This window comes from Ursus arctos, unplaced genomic scaffold, assembly GCF_023065955.2.
Source record: "Ursus arctos isolate Adak ecotype North America unplaced genomic scaffold, UrsArc2.0 scaffold_12, whole genome shotgun sequence".
Classification (NCBI taxonomy): domain Eukaryota; kingdom Metazoa; phylum Chordata; class Mammalia; order Carnivora; family Ursidae; genus Ursus; species Ursus arctos.
Window position 1 is genome coordinate 41,514,505 of NW_026622786.1, and position 26,127 is coordinate 41,540,631.

At 39.0% G+C, this 26,127-nt stretch overlaps 1 protein-coding gene across 4 annotated transcripts; it reads right to left on the reverse strand.

Moving 5' to 3' along the window:
- Positions 1–1,523: 1,523 nt before the first annotated feature.
- On the reverse strand, positions 1,524–25,455 carry IFI44L (interferon induced protein 44 like). Of its 4 annotated transcripts, none has more exons than XM_026497739.4 (11): positions 25,064–25,455; positions 19,824–19,930; positions 18,470–18,645; positions 16,678–17,165; positions 16,130–16,178; positions 15,202–15,397; positions 11,326–11,478; positions 9,216–9,387; positions 3,225–3,325; positions 2,749–2,921; positions 1,524–2,005 (listed from the first exon to the last, which is right to left on the reverse strand). In XM_026497739.4, exons 3-10 carry the CDS (start codon positions 18,472–18,474, stop codon positions 2,757–2,759), a joined length of 1,329 nt encoding a protein of 442 aa, XP_026353524.2. In that variant the 5' UTR covers positions 18,475–18,645; positions 19,824–19,930; positions 25,064–25,455; the 3' UTR covers positions 1,524–2,005; positions 2,749–2,756. The 4 variants fall into 4 exon arrangements, with proteins under 4 accessions (XP_026353524.2, XP_044239645.2, XP_057166522.1 ...); XM_044383710.3 differs by lacking the exon at positions 25,064–25,455 and adding an exon at positions 20,524–20,831; XM_057310539.1 differs by having other exon boundaries at positions 18,470–19,930; positions 25,064–25,408.
- Between the last annotated feature and the right edge of the window lie 672 nt (positions 25,456–26,127).

Consider the following 26,127-nt stretch of genomic DNA (forward strand, 5'->3'; position numbering starts at 1 on the left):
AGTATATAATACTGCATTGTTACCTACGGTCACCACGTTGTACATTAAATTCCCAGAACACTTTCATTTTATAACTGGATAGTTGTACCTTTCAACCAACATCACCCCATTCCTTTCACCCCTCAGCCCCTAGCAACCATCATTCTACTCTGTTTCTATGAGTTTGGCTTTCTAAGATTTCACATGTGAGATTGTACAGTATTTGTCTTTCTCTGACTTCTTTCCCTTGGCACAATGCCCTCAAGGTGTATCCATGTTGTCTCAAAAAGCAGAATTTCCTTCTTTTTATGGCTGAATAATATTCCAGTGTGTGTGTGTGTATAAATACATTTACCAAATTTTCTTTATCCATTCCTCTGTCAATAGACACACTTAAGTTCAAAACAGTCACTTTTTAATGCCACAACCCACCCACCACACAGTCTCTAGTATTGAGGCTTGTCTGCAACAACCCTCTCACTTCAGGTGATAGTCTACCGCCCACTACATTTATGCTCTATCATTACGTCCCTTAGCACTGTCTGGCTAATAGATATTTCAGTGACTTTGCCTGGACTGTACTTCTAGCTCAAATTTAAATTATGTAAACTTTCAAAACTCCTGGGTGGCCTCTGAAGTGTGGCAAAGTGGTAAGTCCTACTGTTAGGATGGTAAAGAAAGATCAGCAGAATCCTCAAAATCAGGAAAGGTCCTTTCCCAGATAAGTCTCTCCCTTTTTGAGGCCCCCTTCCCAATCCTTTCCAGCCTAAACCCCAAAGATACATTTAACTCCATTAAATGTTTGAGTATTCCCCAAAGTAGTACAGCACCAGGGGATTAGGAATTGCGACATCCTTTACCTAACACTGTCCTCTGTGATACAAAAAGGGAAACTTAGCCTCAACATGTATACTCTCAAACGATGTTGATTCACCTGGACAGTCCCTCATTGTGTATCTCTCTCAATCTCTCCATCACTCCTCTTCCTTTCAAGGTCTCCATCTCCTTCGTGACAGCATTCTACCCTACCCCTTCAAACAGAGTACAGAAGTTCCACCTTGAATCCAGTTTGGCATCTAGCAAAACCTTCCTCTGCCCAGACTTTTGCTGACTCCTGGAGCGTGATGCGTTCTGGTCTTATAGATGGTGAGGCACAGTGGTGGGCCTTCAATCACCTTCGGTCTTCTAACCAACAATGGTCGTGGCTTATTATTATCGTGGGTTACATGGAGACAAACACATCTTATTTTTGGACTTGCTGCTCCCTACATCCATTGAATAATCATCCTGGCGGGAACTCTTCTTTTGTTTCCAATATCTACTTCTGGCTCTACTCTTCAGTACCTGTGACCATTCTGTTCCTCTCTTTTAAAGACCCCACCCATCTCTTCCACTGAATCATGGCTCCTCAGCATCCACTGGGGCTCAGCTTTACCTGCAGCTTTGCTTTAGGAAATAGTTCTTTTTCCACAACTATTCCTAAGGAATTCTTGCCCTCTTCGTACCCAGGACTTCCCAAAGAAGACAATAATTCTGACTAAAAGTACATTAGATGGCTTTAATAGAGATAACTATTGAACCAAAGCATATTCACTTGAAAAATACTAAGAAATTTGGAGAAGAGAGTTAGGGTTTTAGGGGGAAAACCTAAAACCTATCTTCTGAAATTCTTTTTTTCTTTATTAATAGTCCTAACTTCTACAGCTACCCAGAGGAATTTAAAATCATTTGGGGGCACTTGTATAAGAGAACTTTCTTATTGACTTGCACGAGTAACCTCATTTGATCACTCTACTTGGGAGACATGGCTAGGATAGCTTGGAATTCAATTAATTAAAGTCAGGTATGGGTTCATTAAAGGAAGAAACTTTGTTTTTTCACAGAAATAACACGTAAGTCCTCAAGATATATTTGTTCTTTGTAACTAGCTTAAATTCGTATCTTCATCCAGAGATAAGTGAAACATTCTCCCTCCTCTGTGTCCATGTCTTCTCTCCGGCATTTCATTCTCTTCCCGTCTTCCCTTCTAGAAGGAGAAAAATTGTCAGTACGCGTTTTCACTCTGGGGAAGTTGGGAGGGATGCATAATGGCAGACATGCTTGATGGCTATCAGGCCCTGTGCTAAGTTCTGTGAATACAAAGGTATGTAAAATCCAAACCCTGCTTCTAAACGAACTCACAATGTATTTAGGGAAGTGGATATCCATGTAACCATTTTTAAATTATTATTCAATGTATTAGTACTCACACAGAGTTCTAAATAAGGTGCTATAGACAAATAAGTAAGGGGATAGTCAATTTTGCTGGGGAGGTTGAGAAAAGTGTCGCAGAAATTAAAATCCCAAATGGTGGTTTGCCGTAGGGCTTATCTTGGCCCACCACTGCTCAGGGTCGACCTTTCAGCTTGAGGTACTACTGACCCTGGAAGAAACCATCAGTTAGATGCTGTCAGGGACTGAAGGCAAAACATGAATGAAAGCAGATGTCATAAGGAGGCTGTCGGCAGAGACTGTCTCTCATCGGGGCCTGCCAATCCAGGATTGGGCCAAGTATCAGAACCAAGGCAACCGATGTCACATGCAGAGCTGGAACATTCCTACAATTTTATCTGAAAACAAAATTAAAAAGAATAGAAAGAAAGCACACATCCTAACGTGGCTCTCAGGTCTAGAGCAACCCAATGGGCATCAGCCATCCGGGGAGGTAGAACTCTGGGATTTTCAAAAAGCACCAGGCTTTCTGAGAGGGGCAGAAAGGGGCCAGATTACCTGTTTCCTCAAGGCAAGTCCTCAAAGAAGTCCTCTGCTACCCGTAACATCTGCCTCAGCACAAAGAGGATCTGAGTGTCCTTTAAAGGGTCCAGCTCCCACTCTGATGTATAATTTTCAACCATGAAGGTATTATAAATAGGAACACTGAGCATTTTGCTGACATGCATTATCTGTGGAAAAATTAATAAGCATAACTCATATCTGAAAATTGACTGAATTCAAATATAATTCAAGAAAGAAACTGAAAAAGCAATAGCTTGATAAGTTCTCTTCTGAATATAATTATAATACAAATAATTATTGTTTTAAAGTAGGACATAAATTTGAATTAACCAGACAATTGATCCATGTCTTCACTTACCAGTGAATATATAGTATGAGTGTGCGCGCGCACACACACACACACACAGACACACACACACACACAATATAACACCATTACAATAATGTCTGGCTAGACATATATTCTTTACCTGGCTTTGGGAAGTCACAGGTTTATCCATTTTTAAAGAGTTGTCTTGAAGAAATTCACTGCAATTAGTCACTTTGGTAAGCAAGAGGACACATGCTCTACCTATATCAAAGAGAAAAATCAGTTATTTTGTATCATAAACAGCTACGTTTCAACACGGTACTTAAGTAAGAGTGAAAGCAGCTCTCTGTAGGGTGAAGATCTAAAGAATGAAAGATCCCTAGTAAATGTCAGTATGGAACCTGAAGTTCTTCTAATAGGAGAAATGATCTTTTTCTTCCAGCATGAGAGATCATTTCTAAATGCAACTAAATTCACATTATTCTGCAATCAGTTATTGTTCCAAATGGTGTGTGATCGGCGGGGGGGGGGGGGGGGGGGGGGGTGTTTGCTGGACACTGAGGACTGAAAAACGACCCCAGAAAGTGAGGAAGGTTATGTGTGACTATTTGTAAAAGCAAAGAACACGGATTTCACAGCTCTACTAAGGACCTCTTGCCCTCTCCCAGTTGGCTTCTAACTGAATCAAAGTTCTGCTTTACTAAAAAATGCTTCCCCAGGAAAAAGTATAAAACTGAGATTTCCAAATGCCATTCAAGGATAGACCCCTGAGAGACTTCTTTACCAGAGCTTTTAGGATTTTCCCCTTACATAAATCTTGTGTTTGTGATGGCTATTACTGAATGGTTGCTCTTACCAGCCTCCCTTCATCCAAGTCCCAGAGGAAAAACGAGCAAGGTTGGCCAATTAAAAAAACCTGGTTTGTGTAGAGGGCAGTTCTCAACTGTCACATATAATTTCTTTTCAACTTCTGCTAAACTGCAGTTCTTCTCTTTCAAAATTAATGCAATGTCTTCTTGAGGCTCTAAATCAGCCCAGTTAGACCCTAGCACACAGCCTTGTCACCCTCATGTCACCCACATTGTGGCCAGATGTCCTTGAAAAAAATCATTTCAAACCTTAGCACTTCTGTAACTCGGTCTTATCCCAAACCCACCATAATTGGAGAGCTGTTACATGCTTATACAGATAGTCCCTGACTTCTGATGGTTCAACTTGAGATTTTTTAACCTCACAATGGTGCAAAAGCGTTATGAATTTGGTATAAACCATACTTCCAAATTTTGAATTTTGATCTTTTCTGGGACTAGCGATATGCAGTATCTCTCAGGGCGCCGGGTAGTGGCAGCCACAGCTCCCAGTCAGCCATGCGATCACAGGGTAAACAACTGATAAAGTGACATCCATTCTGTACCCATACGACCATTCTTTTTCTCATGTTTACTATAGCATTCAATAAATTACATGAGATACTCAACACTTGATCATAAAATAGGCTTTGTGTTACATGATTTTTCCCAGCTACAGGCTAATGTAAGTGTTCCCAGCATGTTTAAGGTCGGCTATGCTAAGCTACACTGTTCGGTAGGTTAGGTATATTAAATGCATTTTCGAGTTACAATAAGCCCACTGTACACTGAAGTAGATCTGTGTATGCTTATGTACTTACATTGAACACATCTAATGTTTATTACAATATTTAGATTCAGAACTTATTCCCATGACATAGGAGACTAAAGTTCAGTGCACTTAAGTCAACTTTCTCAAGATCAAATTATGACTATTAAAAAATCTAGATTTACTTAGTCACTAAGACAATCCTCTGTACATTAAACTGCACAGCTTTCTATATTAAGTGGTGTTTCTACTGATAGACTAAACAAGAGGCCTTAGAGTATAAAGGACCAAACAATCCTCTTTTTTAAATGTCTTTTTACCTTTTGACCACCTTCATCTGTCACCTATTTCTCCCACCCCCAAACCCCTACCTCTGGCAACCACTGATCTGTTCTATCTATGAGCTTGTTGTTTTCTTCTTTTAAACATTTCACATATAGGAGAGATCATACAGTGCTCGTCTTTCTCTGTCGGACTTATTACATTTAGCATAATGCCCTTAAGGTCCACCAATGTTGTTGCAAATGGCAAGATTTCATTCTTTTCGTGACTGAATACTATTCCTCTGTGTGTGTGTGTGTGTGTGTGTGTGTGTGTGTGTGTGTACCCCATCTTCTTTATCCATTCATCCATTGATGGACAGTTAGGTTGTTTTTATATCTTGGCCATTGTAAATAGTGCCGCAAGGAACACGGTGGGGGAGTGCAAATATTTTTTTGAGTTAGTGTTTACATTTTCTTCACGTCAATATCCAGAAGTAGAATTACTGGAATGTATGATAGTTCTATTTTTAATTTTTTAAGGAACCTCTGTACTATTTTCCATAATGGCTACACCAATTTATATACCCACTAATGGTGTACAAGCGTTCCCTTTTTTCCACATCCTCACCAATGTTTGTTATTTCTTGTCTTTTTGATAACAGCCATTCTAGCAGATGTGATATGATACCTCATTGTGGTTTTATGTAGCATTTCCTTGACAATTAATGATGTTGAGCATCTAATGGCCTTCTGTAGGTCTTCTTTGGAAAGCTATTTACTCATCTTCTGCCCATTTTTAATTAGATTGTTTTTATGTTTTGTTTTTGATTGGTATGAATCCTTATACATTTTATTTTTTTAAGATTTATTTATAATAGGGAGGGAGAGAGAGGTGTGGGGGAGGGGCAGAGAGAGGGGGAGAGAGAATTCTCGAGTAGACTCCCCACTGAGCACAGAGCCAACTTGAAGCTCTATTCCAGGACCCTGAGGTCATGACCTGAGCCAAAATCAAGAGTTGGACACTTAACTGACTGAGCCACCCAGGTGCCCCTTTATATATTTTAGATACAAATCTCTTATCAGTTATATGATCTGCAAATCTTTTCTTCAAGTCAGTAGGCTGCCATTCTGTTTTGCTGATGGTTTCCTTTGCTGTGCAGAAGCTTTTTAGGTTGCTGCAGCTCCATTTATTAATTTTTGCTTTTGTTGCTTTTCCTTTCGATGTCAGATTCAAATTCAATAAATCATCTCCAAGACCTACCGCGACAAGCCTACCACCTATGTTTTCTTTTAGGAGTTTTATGATCCCAGGTCTAACATTCAAGACTTTAATCCATTTTGAGTTAATTCTTGTGTATGGTGTAAGATAGTGGTTGAGTTTTATTCTTTTGCATGTGGCTGTCCAGTTTTCCCAACACCGTTTATTGAAGAGACTGTCTTTCCCCACTGTGTATTATTGGCCCCTTTGTCATAAATTATTTGACCAAAATGTGTGGATTTATTTCTGGGCTCTCTACTCTGTTCTCTTGATCCAATTTTATGTTAATATCATACTTTTTAAATCACTATGAGAAATCAGGGAGCATGATGCTTCCAGCTTTCTTCTTTCTCAAGACTACTTTGGCTATTTGGGGTCTTTTGTGGTTCCATACAAATTTTAGGATTGTTCATTCTATTTCTGTAAAAAGTGCCATTGGAATTTTGGTAAGGATAGCACTGAATCTGTACATTGCTTTGGAGAGTATGCACGCCTTAATATGAATTCTTCCAATTCCTAAGTACAGAATATCTTTCTATTTATTTGTGTTTTCTTCAATTTCTTTCATTAATGTCTTACAGTTTTCAATATGCAGGTCTTTCATCTCCTTGGTTAAATTTATTCCTAGATATTTTATTCTTTTTGATATAATTGTAAAAGACTATTTTCTTAATTTACCTTTTTTGCTAGTTCATTATTACAATCACAATATGGTTGTGAGTTCTCTAGTTTTCTTTTTATTCCATAAATACTATATTGGCTGCTGGAGAAGTGTACTACTAGAGAAAGCCAGTTGGAGCTGTTGAAAAGAAAAGGAAAGAAACGAATAAAAGGAAAAGGGAAAGGAAAGGGAAGAGGGGGAGGGAAGGGAAGGGAGGAGAAGGCAGGAAGTCTGTTGTCTCTAGCCAAGCATGAGAAAAGGAACAACCTAGCAAGACAGAAAACTTTCACACGATAGCCACACTATCCCAGCCAAACATCATGAAAGAGCCTCAGTCCCATCCACAGAAACGTCTCTTCCCTTCTCCATCCTGCACACTCTGCCAGGATAGTATCATAGAAGAAGAACAGGTAGGGAGCCAGGACTCATACCTGTACTGTGCTATGTCCCTCTTGATGGCATCAATGGAAGCTACTTGGGGATCCTGGACATCCACCTCAACCATCAGTAACAGGGTGCCTCCTCCCTCTTTTCCAGTGTCAGAGCAGGCCAACCGAGAAAGTGAAACTTTAATCACCATTCCCCCAGTCTTAAGGAGGCTCCTAGCCTCCTTTGGTATCAGTGAAGGTCATATGGGGAGCAATAATGAAGTTCGCTTCCCCCCATAGGAATCGACCAAGGCCAGTGGGAAACCTGCACTTGCACTTCCACAAGCACAGTGTCGAAAGAGGTCTGCTAAGACACAAGATGTAAATAAGATCCAGGGGCGCCTGGGTGGCTTAGTCAGTTGGCCTCCGACTCTTGATTTTGGCTGGGGTCATGGTCTTAGGGTCTTCGGATGGAGCCCTGACTTGGGCTTTGCACTTGGTGTGGAGTCTGCTTGTCCCTCTCCCTCCCCTCACTTGTGCACGCTCTCTCTCTCTCTCTCAAATAAATAAAATCTTTATTAAAAAAAAAAAGAAAAATTAACAAATAAGATCCAGAGTCTCATAGTATAATACCCCAAATATTAAAGGTATAATCAAGAATCACTTGTCATACCAAAAACCAAGAAAATCTATCGAATCAACATTTGTAGAACATACACATAATTTTCAAGTACCCATGGAACATTTACCAAAATATACTATAGACTAAGCCATAGTTTAACTTCAAAAACAATTTAAAGAATTTAAATCCGAGTGCACCCTTTGACCATAATGGATCAAACTGTAAGTGAATAACAGAATGGTAACAAGAAAACCTCCCAGCACTTAAAAACTAAACACACATTCTAAATAATTCATGAGTCATAAAGGACGTTTCAAGGGAAATACAAAATACATTAAACTGGAAGATAATAAAGATACAACATATCAAAATTTGAGTACATAACTAAAGAAGTGTTTACAGAAAAATACGTAGTACTCGGTGCTTACAATAGAAAAAAAGCAAAAGTCCAGAATCAACAATCCAAGTCCCTCCCCTCAAAAATCTAGAAAAAAGAAGGCAAATTATATCCAAATCAAGAAGATGAAAGAAATCCTAAAGAGCAGAAATCAAGGAATAAATTGGAAACAGGAAAACAATTTAAAGTATCAATGAAACAAAAACATGGTTCCTTGAAAAGATCAATAAAATTGACAAACCTTTAGAAATAGTGACACAGAGAAACAAAAGACCTAAATCCCCAATATGATGAGGGACACAGGGGATATCCCAACTGACCCCACAGACAGAAAAGAAATAATAAGGAAATGATATGAACAATTCTACACACATAAATTTGCCAACTTAGATAGAATAGACCAAACTAAAAATTACAAACTATCCCAACTCGCCTAATATGAAATAGATTATTTTAAGAGCTTACTAAGTATTTTAAAATTAAAAATTTTGGTGTTAAAAATCCTGAAAAAGAAATCTCCACACTAGATGATAAAGAACAGAGATCCCAACCCTAAAGGGCTCCCACACAAACCCAACTGCTGACATCCGGTGAGAAAGCAACAGACCGAAAAGCACGTAGACCGTAAGTGAGGGAGACCCACTCACTACTTTTAAATCTACACATGTGATAAAACAATACAGAGCTGCACGCACATATTATAACAGTGTCAATTTTCTGGTTTTGATCTTCCTGGTCAGGTCACATAATGTGGGGAGGTGACTATCCTATCAAGCCACTGGAAAATCACATGTGACAAAAAAAAAAAAACATGTGAATGACTTCTGCCTGCTATTGCCACCAACAGACCCGGGACTCAGGAAATTGGGTGAAGGGTCCATAAGACCTCTCTGAACTCTCTTTGCAACTTTCTGTGAATCTGTATTTCAAAATAAAAGTTTTTTGGTAAGGACAATGAGACTCACCACAGCTCAAGACTTCTTTTTGAACTTGTTTGAGTTTTGCCACCATCTTAGAGGAGAGATCATTGATAGAGTTGATATCCATGACATAAGCCACACAGTGAATACTGTCCTTCAGTGACGGAGTGCTGATGAAGTTAGGATGATTGGGCGTAATTGGTTTATTGGGGTTCAACTGTTATAGAAATATAAGATAACATTTAGAGAGTCTTCGCTGAGTTCTTTAAGATACAGTCATGCTTCAAATGTGACTACCACTAACCTCCAACCCAAAACTTTCCTCCCTGCAGCCACTCTTCCCCCCAGGTTAATTAGTAGTACCCCTTCCATACTTCCTCTCCACTATGAGTGTAGTATTTTATCTTTCTTATAGAAAAATCACTTCATTGCACTGGTGAAAATGAGAATTACACATACTTTACACTATCCACAATGGAAATATTTCAGGAAAGTACAAACAATGTTTTAAAAAGTTAATTTCAAATCCCAGTCTCCAGAAAAAAAGAAAAAAGGAAAGACAGACAGACAGACAGACATTGGTTACACATCATTTAAGACTTCTTTCTAAACATTTTGTGTATTTAAATGGACAATGAATAGAGAAAAAAGGAGAGGGGAAAATATATTGAAAATGCATTTTTAAATAAAATACTATAATTTCTTGAATTTCACAGAAGAAAAAGAAACAAAAATGAACAGAAGAAATACCAAATTTTAAGTTAGTATCTCCTTACCACAGAACAATAATCTTTCTAGGATTAAGAAAATAGATTTTAAAATACAGTAAAGGGGAGTGGGGTGCTCCTGGGTGGCTCAGTCAGTTAAGCGTCTGTCTTTGGCTCAGGTCATGATCCCAGAGTCCTGGGATTGAGCCCCGCATGCTCAGCGGGGAGCCTGCTTCTCCCTCTGCCTCTGCCTGCAGCTCCCCCTGCTTGCACTCTCTGTCAAACAAATAAATAAAATCTTTAAAAAATAAAATAAAAATATAGTAAAGGGCTACATTCATTATTTTTTACCCATATGTTTCAATGTTGGACTGAATTGACTGCTTCTCTGTTGTGAATAATGAAGGTTTTTATAGGCTCACGATTTCTCCCATCTCTCTGCTCTGTTCCACCTCCCTGTATCTTCTGTCTCCTTAGATTGTGGGGATAAGAATTATGTTCTTAGTCAACTCTGTGTGTCCAGTAACTAGCATAGTATCTGGCACAAATTAGGTTTTTAATCATGGCTTTTTAATATATGAGTACATAGTTAAGGTTTCCAATCAAGCACCACTGAGAGGCCACTGAAGTCACTGCTCAGAAATTGAGGCTGATTGTATTACAGCCCATGCCTAAAAGAAAGGGGATAATAATGGTTGACCTTTTGAGAATGGAAAGTACATCATCTCATTTATCTTCTCAGGCACACTATGAAATGGGCATTATTATGACCTACATTTCACACATAAACAAGTAAGACTTACGGAAACAAGTATGTAACTTGCTTACGGGTGCTCCTCTAACTAGTGGCAGAGCCAACCTTTGGATGTGGGCATTTAGGTAGCATTTAAGTAGTGAAACCTAAGTACTTACAGTACAGTAATATCACACTTCAACAAAAAGTGGTTAATTGTTCCAAGATTTCGTCTAATTGAGCAAAAAAGTGCATGAGATTAAACTATTACTTTCCTATCTATTTTACAATAAAGACGGTTATAAATACAATCTCCTCCTATCCTTTCTTTTGAATCTGTATGAGTAAAATATCGCCTTTTAGCTGTATCACTTTTCTTCTCTTTCTTTTTTTCTTTCTTTCTTTTGAGATCACCTTATTTTTTTTAAGTTATCTCCACACCCGAACTCAGGGGCTCAAACTCTCGACCCTGAGTTCAAGAGTCACAAGTTCTACTGACTGAGCCAGCCACGCATCCCAGGCTTTCTTTCTTAATGCTGTAGAAAATAAATTACTCTACTTTACTTATATGAATACTTATTCATTTAAAGTAGAGTAGTGTTGATTGATGTTGAAAACAGTTTATGACAGTTGAAAGCACCTTATGGAGTAAAAATTTAACAAAAATAATTGATGAAACTGATTTTAAATGTTTTAGAGATTGGAGAATTCTTACCTGGTATCTGTCTGGTATGCAACCTTTTAAGATGTAGGGTATGTCATCCATACACAATCCTACTCCTTCTTTCTCATGTAGCCCCATGGAGTCACACAAACTAAATGGCAGATAGTCCCCATATTTCCCATCTCTAATAGGATATATCCTATACTATAAAACAAAGTATATCAAAAGTAAAAATTCATTCTTTAACTAGCACTCAAGACATGACAATAGGAAGAACAGAGAGTGGTTAATATTTTAACACTGTGGTCCTCAAACATTTTGGTCTCAGGATCACCTGATGTTCTTAAAAATTATTGAGAATCTCAAAGATATTTCATTTATGTAGGTTATATCTATTGATATTTAACATCCTAAAAATTTTAAACTGAAAAAAATTTAAATATTTCTTAAATCATTTTAAAATACAATTATGAATCTATTGCATGTTAACCGAAAGGCCATTTTTTATGAAAAAGAAATATTTCCCAAAAAAATATTAAAAAGAGCAGGATCAATTTATTGCAATTCTCTTTACTATCTGGATTAATAGAAGATGGCAGGATTCTCATATCTGCCTCTGAATTCAATCTGTTGTGATATATCATTTTGGTTGAAGTGTATGAAGAAAATCTAGCCTCACATGTACATAGTGGTAGGAAAAGGAGAAAGTATTTAATTTAACCGCTTTCAGAGAATTGTGGCTATTCCTCATTAATAATGCATCAAAGCTCAGTAAGTGATAATTTCTCCAAAGGTTGGCTGCAATGTGGAATTTGTGACATTTTCATACTCAGCTACATTAAATTCATTGATCTCTCTTATGCTTTGAATATATTTTTTATCCAGGCATGACTTACAAACCCAATGCATTCAGTCATTTGAAAATATTGGATCTATGGGGCGCCTGGGTGGCACAGCGGTTGAGCGTCTGCCTTCGGCTCAGGGCGTGATCCCGATGTTATGGGATCGAGCCCCACATCAGGCTCCTCCGCTATGAGCCTGCTTCTTCCTCTCCCACTCCCCCTGCTTGTGTTCCTTCTCTCGCTGGCTGTCTCTATCTCTATCGAATAAATAAATAAATCTTTAAAAAAAAAAAAAAGAAAATATTGGATCTAGATAAGATCTTCCAAATATTGGCACATTTCACCACACAATATTAAAACATCATATTTGTTACTAGGACCATTAATCTCATCAGGTAAGTTTTCAAGTATTGAGAAGTTATGAAGCTTCAAGTGGTGGGTACAAGTTTCCCAAAGTTCTAATTTTTTTTTTCTTAAGAGCTCAGATGTTATCATTGGCAAGAAACATTGCTGGGTGGTGGTTTCTCTTGTAGCAATCTGCTTACCCTGCGCATTGTCCATAAATGGCTACCAAATACCGAAGTACAAATAAGCAAGTCTGTCAAATGTCTTCTCAATTATAAAGGACGTTACATGAAAAAAGTTCAGCTCACAACTCAATCACACCAGTGTCTTTTCTTGACAACCACCATATCTTGATATGACTTAGAATATATGTACTTCCCATTTCATCACACAAAACATTAAAGTAATATTTTTGTTTTATAAGTATATAAAATAGTAAAAATAATAATACATATAATAATATAAAATAATAAAAAGTTGAGTTTAAATAAAATCAATGGTTGTTACTTAGTCATCAATTACGTTCTTAAATGAAACTAGCACGTTGTTTACCGCAAGTGCTAGGAACGTACATAGCGGTTACTAATAGTGCTTGCCGCCATTGCTTGATTCAGGATGCCAGACAATAAATAAAACTACACGTGTATGATCAGTTCAAATGTCAATACACTAGAAAAAGCAAAACCATCGAAGTACTATTACACAAATAATTTTAAACTCACAGATCCCCTAAAATGCCCTCGGTGACACTTGGGGGTCTACAAACCTCACTCTGCAAAGCTCCACTTTAACAAATCTTCTTTCCTAAATAATCACACTCAGTCTGATCCCAAGAGCATTTTTCAGAACTCTGAAAATTTTTTATTGGTCAAATATACTTCCACAGAGGCATGACTATGGAAGACTTAGGAAGAATCCCAAAGAGAAGTACTTCTCAGGGATAGCAGACAACGCTTGAATCACAAAGCTCCCATTCCACACCGGGAGGCTGAGAACCCCTCTATGACCTGTTGTAATCTGTACTGGAGTCAAAAGCTCCCATTGGTCCAGAAGTCCAATGCCAGGAGCAATCCCATTAGATACTTTGATCCAAGTGAACGGGACTTACCGGTGCCTCCACGTGAAAGGACTTACACAAAGCAGCAGAGTTACACACTTAAAGTGCATGGTACAATTTCAAGATCAATAGGCACATTCATAGTTTTCATTAATCTGTTTCCTTCATAAATTTAATTCTTCAGGGGAGCCTGGGTGGTTCAGTTGGTTAAGCGTCTGCGTTCAGCTCAGGTCATGATCCCGGGGTCCTGGGACCGAGTCCTACATCGGGCTCCCTGCTCCGCCTGGAGCCTGCTTCTCCCTCTGCCTCTGCCTGCTGCTCCCCCTGCTTGTGCTCTCCCTCTCTGTGTCAGATAAATAAATAAAATCTTCAAAAAAAATTTTAATTCTTCAAAGAGAAGTGTCTCTGAGAAATGAAATACAATATGCTATTTCCCCGACGAATATCCTGTCCTGCATTCTTCAGTTTATACAGTCATATTTGCATTTCCTTTGGACTTAAGCACCTACGTCTTCCCTTAGAGCAAGGCCTTTGGAGCTTTCAACATGAAGGAGGGAGCTGGGCCCTGTGCTGATGAGTACCTCTATTACAGCACCGATCACATTGAGGAGGACTTATTTATTACCTACCCTGAAATCCCTGAGTAAAAAAACCAACTCCTCTTCGTATTTAGGTCTTTATTGCCAACACAGTATCTCACAAACAGAAACATACCAATCAATGCTTAGCATATTGAAGTGCTGTTGCGGTACCTTGCTTTGGCTTCCCAGGCTAGGCTAATAGACCAAACTAAAGCCAGTCACATAGAATCTAGCCAACACCAAGAAATAAGTTGTGATTCTTGAAAGTCTTAGAAAATGCTTTTAGTTATTAAATGTGACACACAACTAAAATGAACCATTACTGTCTTATGTTAAATTTTGCATTGACAGTGCATGCATATTTTCAATCAGAAGATAACAATATTTGCTTGTAGCAATCACAGAAAAACACAGCCTGATTATGAAACGTCCTATTCATTCCCCTTAATTTTTTTTTGTTTGATTGTGTAACATTGACGAGCACAGAAAGGAAGAAGGTTTTTCCACAGTAATTGGCAGATCTTTAGAGCAACAGTTTTAAAAATGGTATGAGTACTTACATTTGTTTACAAGTAAGATAGTGTTTGTAGGACCGCTGATAGATTTACCCTTTGAAGGTTGACCCACCAAAGTGAATTGCTGTCTTGCTTTTCACGATCATTTCTTATAAAATGGTCTTGTAAAATGGAAGTGTTCTAATACATAATTTTCATTATTTTATTACAAAACAAAGAGAAAAGAATTTCAACCCAGGTAAAACAATGTGGGACATAAGTAAAAACAGACTTCTAATATAATGGACAGAGATTTCTACAAAGTTTTCAAAATTTTAGTGTGGTTTTTTTTTTTACAAGTACCAGAAAGCATTCTTCATCTAACTATTTCTTGTATGCATAAAAATGGAAAGCCTCTCAGTGAAACACAACTCAATGGAGGGAATCCTGAATCAAACTTTTACTCCTTTTTTACATTTGATTTAGCATTTAATTGTCTGTACATCAAGAGGAGGTTAATGTCCTAAGAGAAAATGGCAAAGAAACGAACAAACCTAATAACTGTAATTGATAAAACAAAAGTCTCAGGAAATCCTTGAATAACTTACCTGTTCGGTAATGCTGGTGACATCAGACCCCACTGCGGCTTGGCGAGTCAGACGGCCTTGGAAAACGGACTTCACTGAATTGATAAAACTCGACTTTCCAGACCCAACTGGACCCAGCAAGAGAATACGAACTTTGGAAACAAAGTCTACACAGGGCTTGTAGGTTCTGAGTTCAGATAGAAGTGGATTTCTGTGCCTGTCAAATAACACGCGGTACTTCAAGACAAGGGCCAAACTTTCATAGGAACAGGACAGTTCTGCTGCTTCTTTCCTTCCCTTAAAAAGTATGCTTTAATTACTTATTACCTTGGCATTAACATCTATCACATGATTTGAAACGGTCTAAGGTTATGCATTCTGTGCTCGGAGAGAATGCACTTGTATCCGTCCGAATAAAGAAACACTAACCAGCAAGCAAATCATCGTTCAACTATGAGCCTTAGACCACACAAATCTGACAAATGTCAGCAACGCTAAAGATGAGTATTATTTCAGTAATACTATTATACTGAGGAGAAATAAAATACATGCAATTCAGGTATTTATCTATAAATTGGGGAAAGGGGGCTTTGTTTGTAAAACTTACTGAAATTCCCCCAAAGGCTTTATTCCCAGGGAAAGGCTTTGGAGGAATTATCTGAAATTGTCATCAAGACTTCTCTGTCTGGAAAACTTTGAGTCCAGCAAGTTTCCAAAGGGAAACATAAAGCCAAACTCACACCAGGTAGATTTTTAAAGGTTCACAGTTGGTAGCGATTTGTCTCTGTTGATGCTGTAAATTGCCTCGAACATATTACATAAGTAACATTATAACTCACTTTTATCACTCCAAGTTATACGGTTTTTATTTTACTATTTCATTTCCTATGCCATTTACAGAAGCGTTCTAAATAAGATGCCTAATAGATAGTCCAAGAACCTAACTTACTTCATGGCTCTTGTTATCTTCCTTATGTAGTTTGTATCATCCTCAATTCCTGTAGGAAACACACATAGAATAATAAGCTTTTTAACTTGCCTGGTTAACTATGCCCAAGTCTACCTTCTAAATGGGGCAGAGAGTCTGCTTACATAAACCAGGGCTGAGCTGTCCAGTTAGGAGTTAGGGTTGGAAAATTAACCTCCCTCCCTACACAATAACTCACTCTGGAAACTCTCACCTAACTATGCCTGCAGACCTAGAGCTGACCCAGAGGGGTCACTGTGCCAAAATAAACCTCGCCCTCGCTGGTTCTCCCTCTCCATGTCTCCACTTCTACTTCTCAACTCACTTTGCTCAAAGCTGCCTATACTGTCTGAGTAATACCTCACGACCTTTATGCTTCCTAGGTTTCATTCTGAAGTTTATGAAAGAGAAATCTGATGGTGTGAAATCTGACGTTCCTCTCGTTTTTCCTTGTTCTTGCAGCTCAATTATGACCCACGAAGACAAAGAAAGACTAGAATCAGAATGTAGGATTATCTCATTTAACATACCTTCGACTCGAAAAACTTCACATTCCAAATAACTGATATCAGAACGGTTATATACTCCTAAAGCTTTGCTTAATGAGTCATTTATAGAAAGCTTGGTGTCGTTTAGACATACAGACAACACCTCTTGGCCAGAGGAATAAAACACCAGTTGTCCAGAAGCAATTTTAGTTTCTGTTTCTAAAACTGCAGTTCTCATTTCAGTTGCAATATTCCGTTGATATGAAAAATAGAAGGAAGGATTGGGCCTTTTTAAATGATCATATGTTTTAGAATAAGGCCCAAGCATAAAGACCCCAACAGTAGTGTTACGGATGTAAATTATTGTTACAGTGGGTCCCTGACAAGTGCACTTATCAAGAATACTAGAAGTTTTATTCTCATGGACACTAGACTTATAAAGAAGTCTCAAGGACACGTTCCCAAGCATCTTCTGCAGACTTTTCTCCTCACTCCATGTCAGTCTGGTTGTCACTGCCATTGTTCTGTATCTGATAGAAAAACAATAACAGGTTGAGAGGCTAGTTAGCATATCATAGTGGTTTAAAGCACAGATTTCTCTTTCTAGCTCCAGTGTGTTATTTTTCTCTCTGGCCCAATTAAAACATGTTATTTGGATTAAAAGGCAAACAAAACAAAACAGAAAACAAAACAAACAAAAAAACAAAAACAAACAAAAAAATATAGAAATGGAACAATAGTAGGTACCTATGAAAAAATTAGATAATTTAGAAATAAAAGATATCATTAAATTTTTTAAGCCAGTAGACACAATTAACGGAAGCCTAAAGAATAAAGTAAAATTAATAAATTAGAACAGTGATCAGCAAACTTTTAATGACAGAGAGTAAATATTTTAGGCTTTGTGGGCCATACGGTCTCTGCCATAATTACTTAACTTTGCCAATGTGACACAAACACGGAGACAATACGTGAACAAATGGGCATGACTGTGTTCCAATAAAGCCTTTTTTATCAAAATAGGTGGGTGTCACACAGGCCATAGTTGGCCAACCCATGAATTAGAAGGTAGGAGAAAGGAATTTACACAGAAAACAGTTCCCAAAGAAGGAAACTGACATATGAAAGTTAACAGACATTGAGGTCCTACAGCAGCGGAATAAGCCATGAGCCGCCATGCCAATTCTTTCAAGGAGAAAAGTGAGAACACAGGCTAAACTGTAAATACATATATTTGAGAGCACTGAAGGGCTAAGATTTGGAAAAGAAGTGAACACAGAGAGGTAAGCTCGGCATTTGGGAGCACATTTCCCACAGGAGCATCTGTTAGCTTTAGAAGGGGTGCCAGAAATGCTGAAATGTTGGGCAAAACTTCTGCTAGACTCCCAGAGCTAGGGGAACAGAGCACAACAAAGAGGATACCTCGACAACCCTCCTCGCATCCATGCGCAAGGATTCTTTTTTCCTTTCCTTTTCTTTCTTTCTTTCTTTTTTTTTTTTTTTTTTTAATTTATAGGCGAGAGAGAGTGTGTGAGAAAGCGAGAGAAAGAGAGAGAGAGAGGAAGAGAACACGAGGTGGGGAGGGGCCGAGGAGAGAGAGCAGCGACCCACAGGACCCGCCTGCCACCCTCCCACCCTGCCCCCCCCCCCCCCCGCCCCAGCAGGGAGCCTGACTTGGGGGAGGTGGGAGGGCTCAATCCCAGGACTCCAGGATCACAAACTGAACTGAAGTCAGTCACTTAACTGACTGAGCCACCCAGGCGCCCCTGTGGGCAAGAATTCTGAAGAGCTACAGGGAAGAGGGAAGGATGGGCTGGAAATGGACGGACTTAACTGCATCTCCGAAGTAATTTCAGTCTATGATTGGGTTGCTATACATGAAGATTGCTTACGCCCCCAGCACCATGGCAGATGCAAAACAAATCTTGTCTAGGTGAAGAGAACATCTTTCTAGCTTCATTTTTTTTTTATATTCAGTGACTCACATTCATCATAAACACAAGAGAGGAACTGAAACAAAAGGACAGAAAACCAAGAGAAAAAGCAGAACACAGAAATAAACCCATACTGTTTATTCATTTGTTTTGTTTTTTAGAGTCCACAGGTAAGGGAAATCAGATGGCATTTTTCTTTCTGACTTATTTCACTTATCATAATCCCCTCTACATCCATCCATGTTGTCCCAAATGGCAAGATCTCCTCCTTTTTTATGGCTAATATTACTCTGTGTGTGTGTGTGTGTGTGTGTGTGTGTGTGTGTGTGTATCTCACTAATGGAAAAACTGTCTCTAATGGAAAAGCCGTCAGAGTATATGAAGAAGACATTCACAGATGAGGTAACTCAAATGAAGTATAAACATACAAAAAATGTTCAACCATTCTAGAAACAAAGAACTGGAAATAAAACAATAATGAGATATCATTTCACATCAAACAAAAGTCCAGCAATACCAAGTTGACTCGGATATGGAGATTCAATAATATCACCTTATCTGGAGAGACACACATCATTTTTGGGAGCAAGTACATTCATAGCAGCACTGTTTAGGATGACATTAGAAGACTGCATGTACAAATTTTGTCATATTCACACAATGAAATACTAAAGAGCATTGAAGTGACTGAACTAGACCTATTTGTATCAACATTGAGAAAGCTCAAAAAATTAATCTTGAGTGGAAAAAAGCAAGTTGAGAATGATACACTTAGTATGATATCATTGATATCATTTAAATAAGCTGTTAACACAAAGCAATAGTCAAGATCATGTTTAGACACTTACATATATATAGCAAAAGCATAAAAATCAGCAAAACAATAATTTATTCGAAAGTCTGGATAATATTTCCCTCAGGGAAGGAAGGGAAGAGAAAGGAATGCAGGAGAGATTCACAGATAACTTCAACATCATCTGTAACACTTTTATTTTCCAGGGGTAAAAAACTATTCTAATTAGATAAAGCAAGTCATTTTTTAAAATCTGACAGAACTGTGTCAGATTACACCAGAGTTCACTTACTCTCTGGAATTCCCTGTGTTTGAAATGTTCATTAAAAACAAAACAAATTCAAGAGGAAATTATGATCATTAGCAGCAATTTTCCTCTGAAATTCTTCCTCAAAGAAAGGCAAACAGGCAATTTTCTTTACACACAGCTAGGAAACATTGGGTGGCAAAAAGTCGCTTACCTGTTTTTAAGAGCTGGATGGAGCTTACATGCAGTGTTAGCTGCCCTGTTTCACGTATCCAGCAGCCTGTTTGCAGACTGGAAGGTTCTGCTGAGACTTGTGACTTCCTGTTGGAGAGAAAGGAAAGTGAAACTCAAAGCAGCAATCAGCAGGCAGCATGGGGCCTGTCATTAAGTTTCTTTTTCCTTGCTAGAAACAAAGAGAAGGCAAAAACGAAAAGGACAAAAAAAGAGTTCTGCCAAACACAGGAGAAAGATCTTTGGTCCCCTCTGTAGCACACACGTAGACATGCAGGAAATGGCAATTAATAAAAAACTGCTGTAAAACCAATAGCTAACATTTCTATACACTTAACTACGGACTAGGCACTGTGCAACTGCATGCATTTTCCTCGTTTCTTCTGGAAACAATATGATACAGTGATCACTCTTAGTATCTTTATTTCTCAAAGTATGCAAACGAAACTTAGGACACTAGGGGACTTCACCCAAACTAAGCCCATGAGCAGAGCAGAGGGGTGACACCAGCTGGTACTTAAAACCAAGTCTTTCTGCACTCAAACAAGCAGATGAGGATTCGACTGTTCCTGAATTCATTTATAACGCAGTGTACAGCTTCTTTTCCCGTTTACACATTCAATCACTCAACACGGCCTTAGACCCTGGGGAAGGGTAATGCTGAGTAAGATAAAAACACTGACCTCAAATCACATGCTGTGCACTCAGGGAGGCGGTCAGGTACGCAGACAGTAGTTCCATGCTCTCTATGCTACAAAAGGGGTGAAAACCAGATCCCCTGGGGACCAGGATACAGTGAACTCACCCAGTCTCAGGGCACTAGTAAAAGCTAGCAGATCAAAGTTTAGACTGAGACATGAAATTGTAGGGCAGGAAGAAACTGCCTTCTTTCCTTCAAGGTTTTTCCAGCTGGTTTAGGAATTAAACTGACATGAGACCAATTAACAAAAGGAAAAAACAGTTTTAGGATATGTGCATGGCGGCCCAATAATAAAATTGAGACCCGAAGAAATGACAAAGGCAGGCAGTTTTTGTACAATTTAGACAAAGAGACAATAAATTTGTGAGAACTTGGCAGGATAAAGAAAAGAGATATTTGGGAACTTTCATTAGTAAGGAACTCTTAAGTGGAATTGGGCTGACATAGCCATAGCTCTATAGATTGGTACACATACACACACACACACACACACACACACACACACACACACACACACACACAGTCATTTATTCCTACTGCTTTCTTGGCTTTAAAGTCCCTCTCTTTGGTGATAAGGATTTTTTTTACTTCTTAGTACAGGGAGGATATTTTTCATGTGAGAGATTTATTTCCTGCTTTCTAGGGGTCAGAGAAGGGTCTATGTGTCCTCGCACCAACGGTTTCCCAAGTAGCTTCAATTCAAAATAACCAATATGTCATTGTGGTACATCTGGGGGCGGCCCGCCCTGGGCCCCTACAAAGTATAAGGAAGAAGTGAAGCAAGAGAGAGCACGGTGTCATCAGGGACCTCTGAAGGTTTTAGCCTGCCTGGAATGGATTGCAGCATCAAACTGGCAAGAAATGAAACTAGGGAAGTGATAAGGATTTTAAAATTCTTTATTTAAGTTGGATTTTATCATGAAGACAATATGAAGATTCTAAAAGGAGAAAAATGGCATGATCAAAATTCAAAGTCTTAGGAAGAAGAGTTAGTTTTTTCTTGTTTCGTAACAAACATCGTAAACCTAGAGGCTTTAAAACAACTCACATTTATTACGGCACAGTTTCCATAGATCAAGAAACCCAGCATGGTTCAAATGAATTTTTTGCTCAGGGTGCCTCACTCAAGGCATTGGCCAACTGTGGTCCCATCTTTCTCTGGGAAAGAATCTGATATAAAGCTCACTTAGGTTACTGGCAGAATTTAGTTCTTCGCAAGTGTAAGACTGAGGTCCCCTTTTCTTTGCTGATTGCCAGACTGAGGCTACTCTCAGCTCCTAGAGGTTGCTCTCAGTTTCTTGACAACAGCCTTTGCACTCATTTAATACAAGATGGCAGCAACAGAATCCTCCAAGGTCAGCAGCGGAATCTTCCCTGTGTCAAATCTCCTTCATGCCTCGAGTCTCTGCTTTCAGAAAGAATCCCTTTCTTTTAAAGGCTCGCCCAATTTTTTCAAGGCCACTGAAGAGAATCTCTTTCTTGAAGACAATAAATGAATCATGGAAGTGATAGCCCACCATTTTCACATCTCTGCCCCACTCCAGGGGAGGGAGTTGTACAAGGAGGTAGGCCACTGGGGGGCCATTGTAGATTTCTGACTATAACAAAGGACAAGACTAGAATCAAAGAGACTAGTTTTTAGCCTTCTGCATTTACTCATTCATTCATTGATCCATTCATCCATCCATCCATTCTTTCTTCTTTTAATAAAAAATATGTTGAGCACCAGTATAACACACTCTGTGTTAAACCCTGGGGACATAAACAGGCATAGATTCTACCCTCATAAAACCAACCCAGAACGAGATTAGGTGAGGCAATGCATGAACCTAAGAATAAGATTAGGTGCATTAAAGAACTGAAGGCAAATACATAATATTCCTCTGGTTCTATTTGAAATATTTTTAATTAGACCATGGGCAATAGAATATGAAAACGCTACCTGCACAGAAAAACCACAGGATGAATTCATGTCACCTTTGCTGGATTAGGAGGTAACACGACCATTTTTTTTGAGCTACTAGAGTACTTACAACATCTGCTGTGCATACCTTTCATCAGTTAAAAATATATTTTTAAAGGGGCGCCTGGGTGGCACAGCGGTTAAGCGTCTGCCTTCGGCTCAGGGCGTGATCCCAGCGTTCTGGGATCGAGCCCCGCATCAGGCTCCTCCACTGGGAGCCTGCTTCTTCCTCTCCCACTCCCCCTGCTTGTGTTCCCTCTCTTGCTGGCTGTCTCTATCTCTGTCAAATAAATAAATAAAATCTTTAAAATATATATATATATTGATATTTTCATAAAGTTCTGCGAATGCTATTTATTTATAAGGAAATAAATCTTAAAAAGTATATAGAGGCTGTTTAAAGAGCAGGAAATGGAAGATGGAGAAATATGAAGAGAGGATATTCCCATTCCCAAGTCCTAGGGTGGTGGTGATAATGAGTGGTTGAAATCATTCCTGGGCCTCCCTGGAGTAAAGCCCTAAATCCTATGCTCCAGGCCTCAAAGACTGAAATGGCCCAAGTTTTTTTTGTCCCCTGAGATACTCCTGGAGCTGGGTAAGGGAGCCGCCTCTCAAAGCAGTGAGCAGGTGTAGCCCGGGTCATGTGGCCGGTCAGGAAGACCAGGGAGCCAGAGTTACCTCAGCTGCGGGATGTCCAAGTGTGACTCCGCTTTCCCTCGCCTTCTTCACCCTCCCTGTTCATCTTCCACAGCCTCTTCCTGGTACAAACTTGGGGCCATTTATTTCCCAGTACTGTCTTGTCTCGAAGGTTTCATTTTCCTTCCATCCACTTGGCTTCCCACCTCATAGCTCCTTCTTATTCTATTTCTGCCCTCTCAGCCTTTTCCTTCCTTGGCCTTCTCCTTCCTCCGCGGTAGTTTCCCCTGCCTCTGCCTGCCATGCCCTCGCTGCTTGCTATACATTAGAAACTAATTAAATGAAATAGATGAGTGACAGCTTAGAAGCCCCAAAGATGAAAGAAGAGCCTGGGAATAGTCACTTTGACACAATCTACTTTTCTAAAGGGAGGTAGAGCATATCTAAAGAAAAGTGTCTCTTGGAGAAAATAAAAATAATAAAAATGAATGTTTTCTTTATGATTAAATCATTCCCTTTCCTTATGATTAAACATTTACTTTATCATTTATTAAAATCATATTCTTCTGTATTAGAGATGAAAAGCGACCTGATTCAAACTCACACTTAGTCTCAGGAAGAACAACCGACAACAATGACAGGTTCACTGCTGTAATACAGGGTGTTTTTATATTGCAAAAGTAATGTAATTTGGCATATTAATAAAAAAGATAAAAAATAATATGATAATATCAATTCAAGAGTAAAACACTTAAACTCTGACACCCACTCATTATTAAAAAAAAAAAATACCTAAGGGGCACCCAGGTGGCTCAGTTGGTTGAGCATCTGACTCTTGATTTCGTCTTGGGTCATGATCTCAGGGTCCTGAGATTGAGCCCCTCCTCCCCCCGCCAGGCAGGCTCTGCACCAGAGCGTGGAACCTGCTTCAGATTCTCTCTCTCCCTCTACTTCTGCCCCACCACTCTCTCTCCCTCTCTAAAAATACAAAAAAAAAATTTTTTATTTTTTAAAAACCTTAACTTGGAATACAATGAACTTTCTTAAATCCAATTGAGCGGCTGGTAATAAGCAAATCCAGCATGCATATTTTATGGTGTAATACTGAAACAATTTTCCAAAACCAAGACTATCTGTTATTACCAGTTCTAGTCAATTTTGTACTGAAGGTCTCAAATCTAGACATGCAGTAAGTGAAGATATAGGAATAAAAAGTATACGGAAAGGATTAGAAAGGAAAAAATAAATCCAGTTATTTACTTACATAAGCATGATTGTATATGTGAAAAATAAGGAAAAATATACAGACACACTATCAGCATTCATATGTAAATTTAGCAAGCTCAGTGGATAAAAGTTAAATTGCCAGAAATCTACTAGATTCCTATATAAGAACAACAGCAAGATCAATAATAAAATACAAAAGATACAGGGCACTTGGGTGGCTCAGTCATTAAGCATCTGCCTTCTGCTCAGGTCATGATCCCAGCGTCCTGGGATTGAGCCCGCACCCGGCTCCCTGCTCAGCAGGAAGCCTGCTTCCTCCTCTCCCACTCCCCCTGCTGTGTTCCCTCTCTTGCTGGCTGTCTCTCTGTCAAATAAATAAGTAAAATCTTAAAATAATAATAATAATAATAAAATACAAAAGATAGATGAAAAATTTAGGAATAAATGTATCATACAATTTACAAGAATAGAACTAACTAAACAGAAAAACATAGCATGTTCACATGTTGGAAGACATTATTATGAAGATGTTATATCAGCCTGGATACCATCAGGAGAAAGAAACCACACAGTAAGATCTGGGAAAGTTTAACTTAAAGAACCATTTATAGTAACAGCGTATGGTAGTGACGAGGGATTAGCTAGAAGTAAAAAACTAAAAACTATAGTAGAGAGCAGATGTCAGGAATACTCTTACCCTTAGGGTGAAATAGGACACACAGGAAGATGCCCCAGCAGGTGTACGGGCAAGCCCTGGCTATGGCCTTGGCTCACTAAATGGCAAAGAAGTGCCTGCGGTGCAGCAGTGAAAATGGCTGGAAATTCACCCCCTCCGATGCTAGGGATAGCTGCTCAGAGAGGTGTCTCGCTGGAGTCACAGGGCCGCAAAACCGCTCGAGGGGGACTCCCCGGCAACGCGGCGGGCTGCAGGGTGCTGCACGCACCAGAGGGGCCTGGCGCTGAGATGGCTGTGCGTGCAGCAGGAGCTGCGCCCGGAAGAAGCCCCACGTTTCAGAACTTGCAGAACCAGGAAGCAGAACCCATCTCTCGCAATGTCTCTCCAGTGCCCTCTACAGACAAAACTGAACTTTGAGCCAGCAGGCAAGGAAAAAACATTTAAAGGGACCGTTTCCATTTCAGAGACTCCACAACAAAGGATAAATTTGGAACTAGGAGGCAATAAACTGATAACCGGAACAGAAGAAGAACAACAAAACTTGGGGACTCACTATTACAAAACTATTGTAAAACCATCATAAACATGACAATGGGTTATTGATGAAAGAGAGACAAACTGACCAACTGAACGGAACAGAGTCCAGAGACAGACTCGCATACAGTCACCTGATGAGTGACAGACACTGCGGTACAGATAAGAAATGGTGGTTTATTCAATAAATGGTTCTGAGTTAACCAGATAGCCTTACAAAAAAGAAATTAATTTGGATCCGTACCCAAAAATTTCCAGATGGACTGCAAATCTTTGTGTGAAAGGTAAAACAATCATACTTTTAGAAGAAAACTATATGAGAACAATTCCAGACTTCAGAGTAGACGAAACATTCTTAAATAAGATGCAAAAAGTGGTAACCATAAAATCTGATAAAGTGAAAAATATTAAAGTCCAGGGTTTCTTATCATATGACACATCACTGGGAATGAAAATACATCCCACAGACTTGGAGAGGAGGTTTTCAATTCTTATATTCAACAGAGAACTCATCTCCAGAATATTTCAACACCCACAAATCATACACAGTG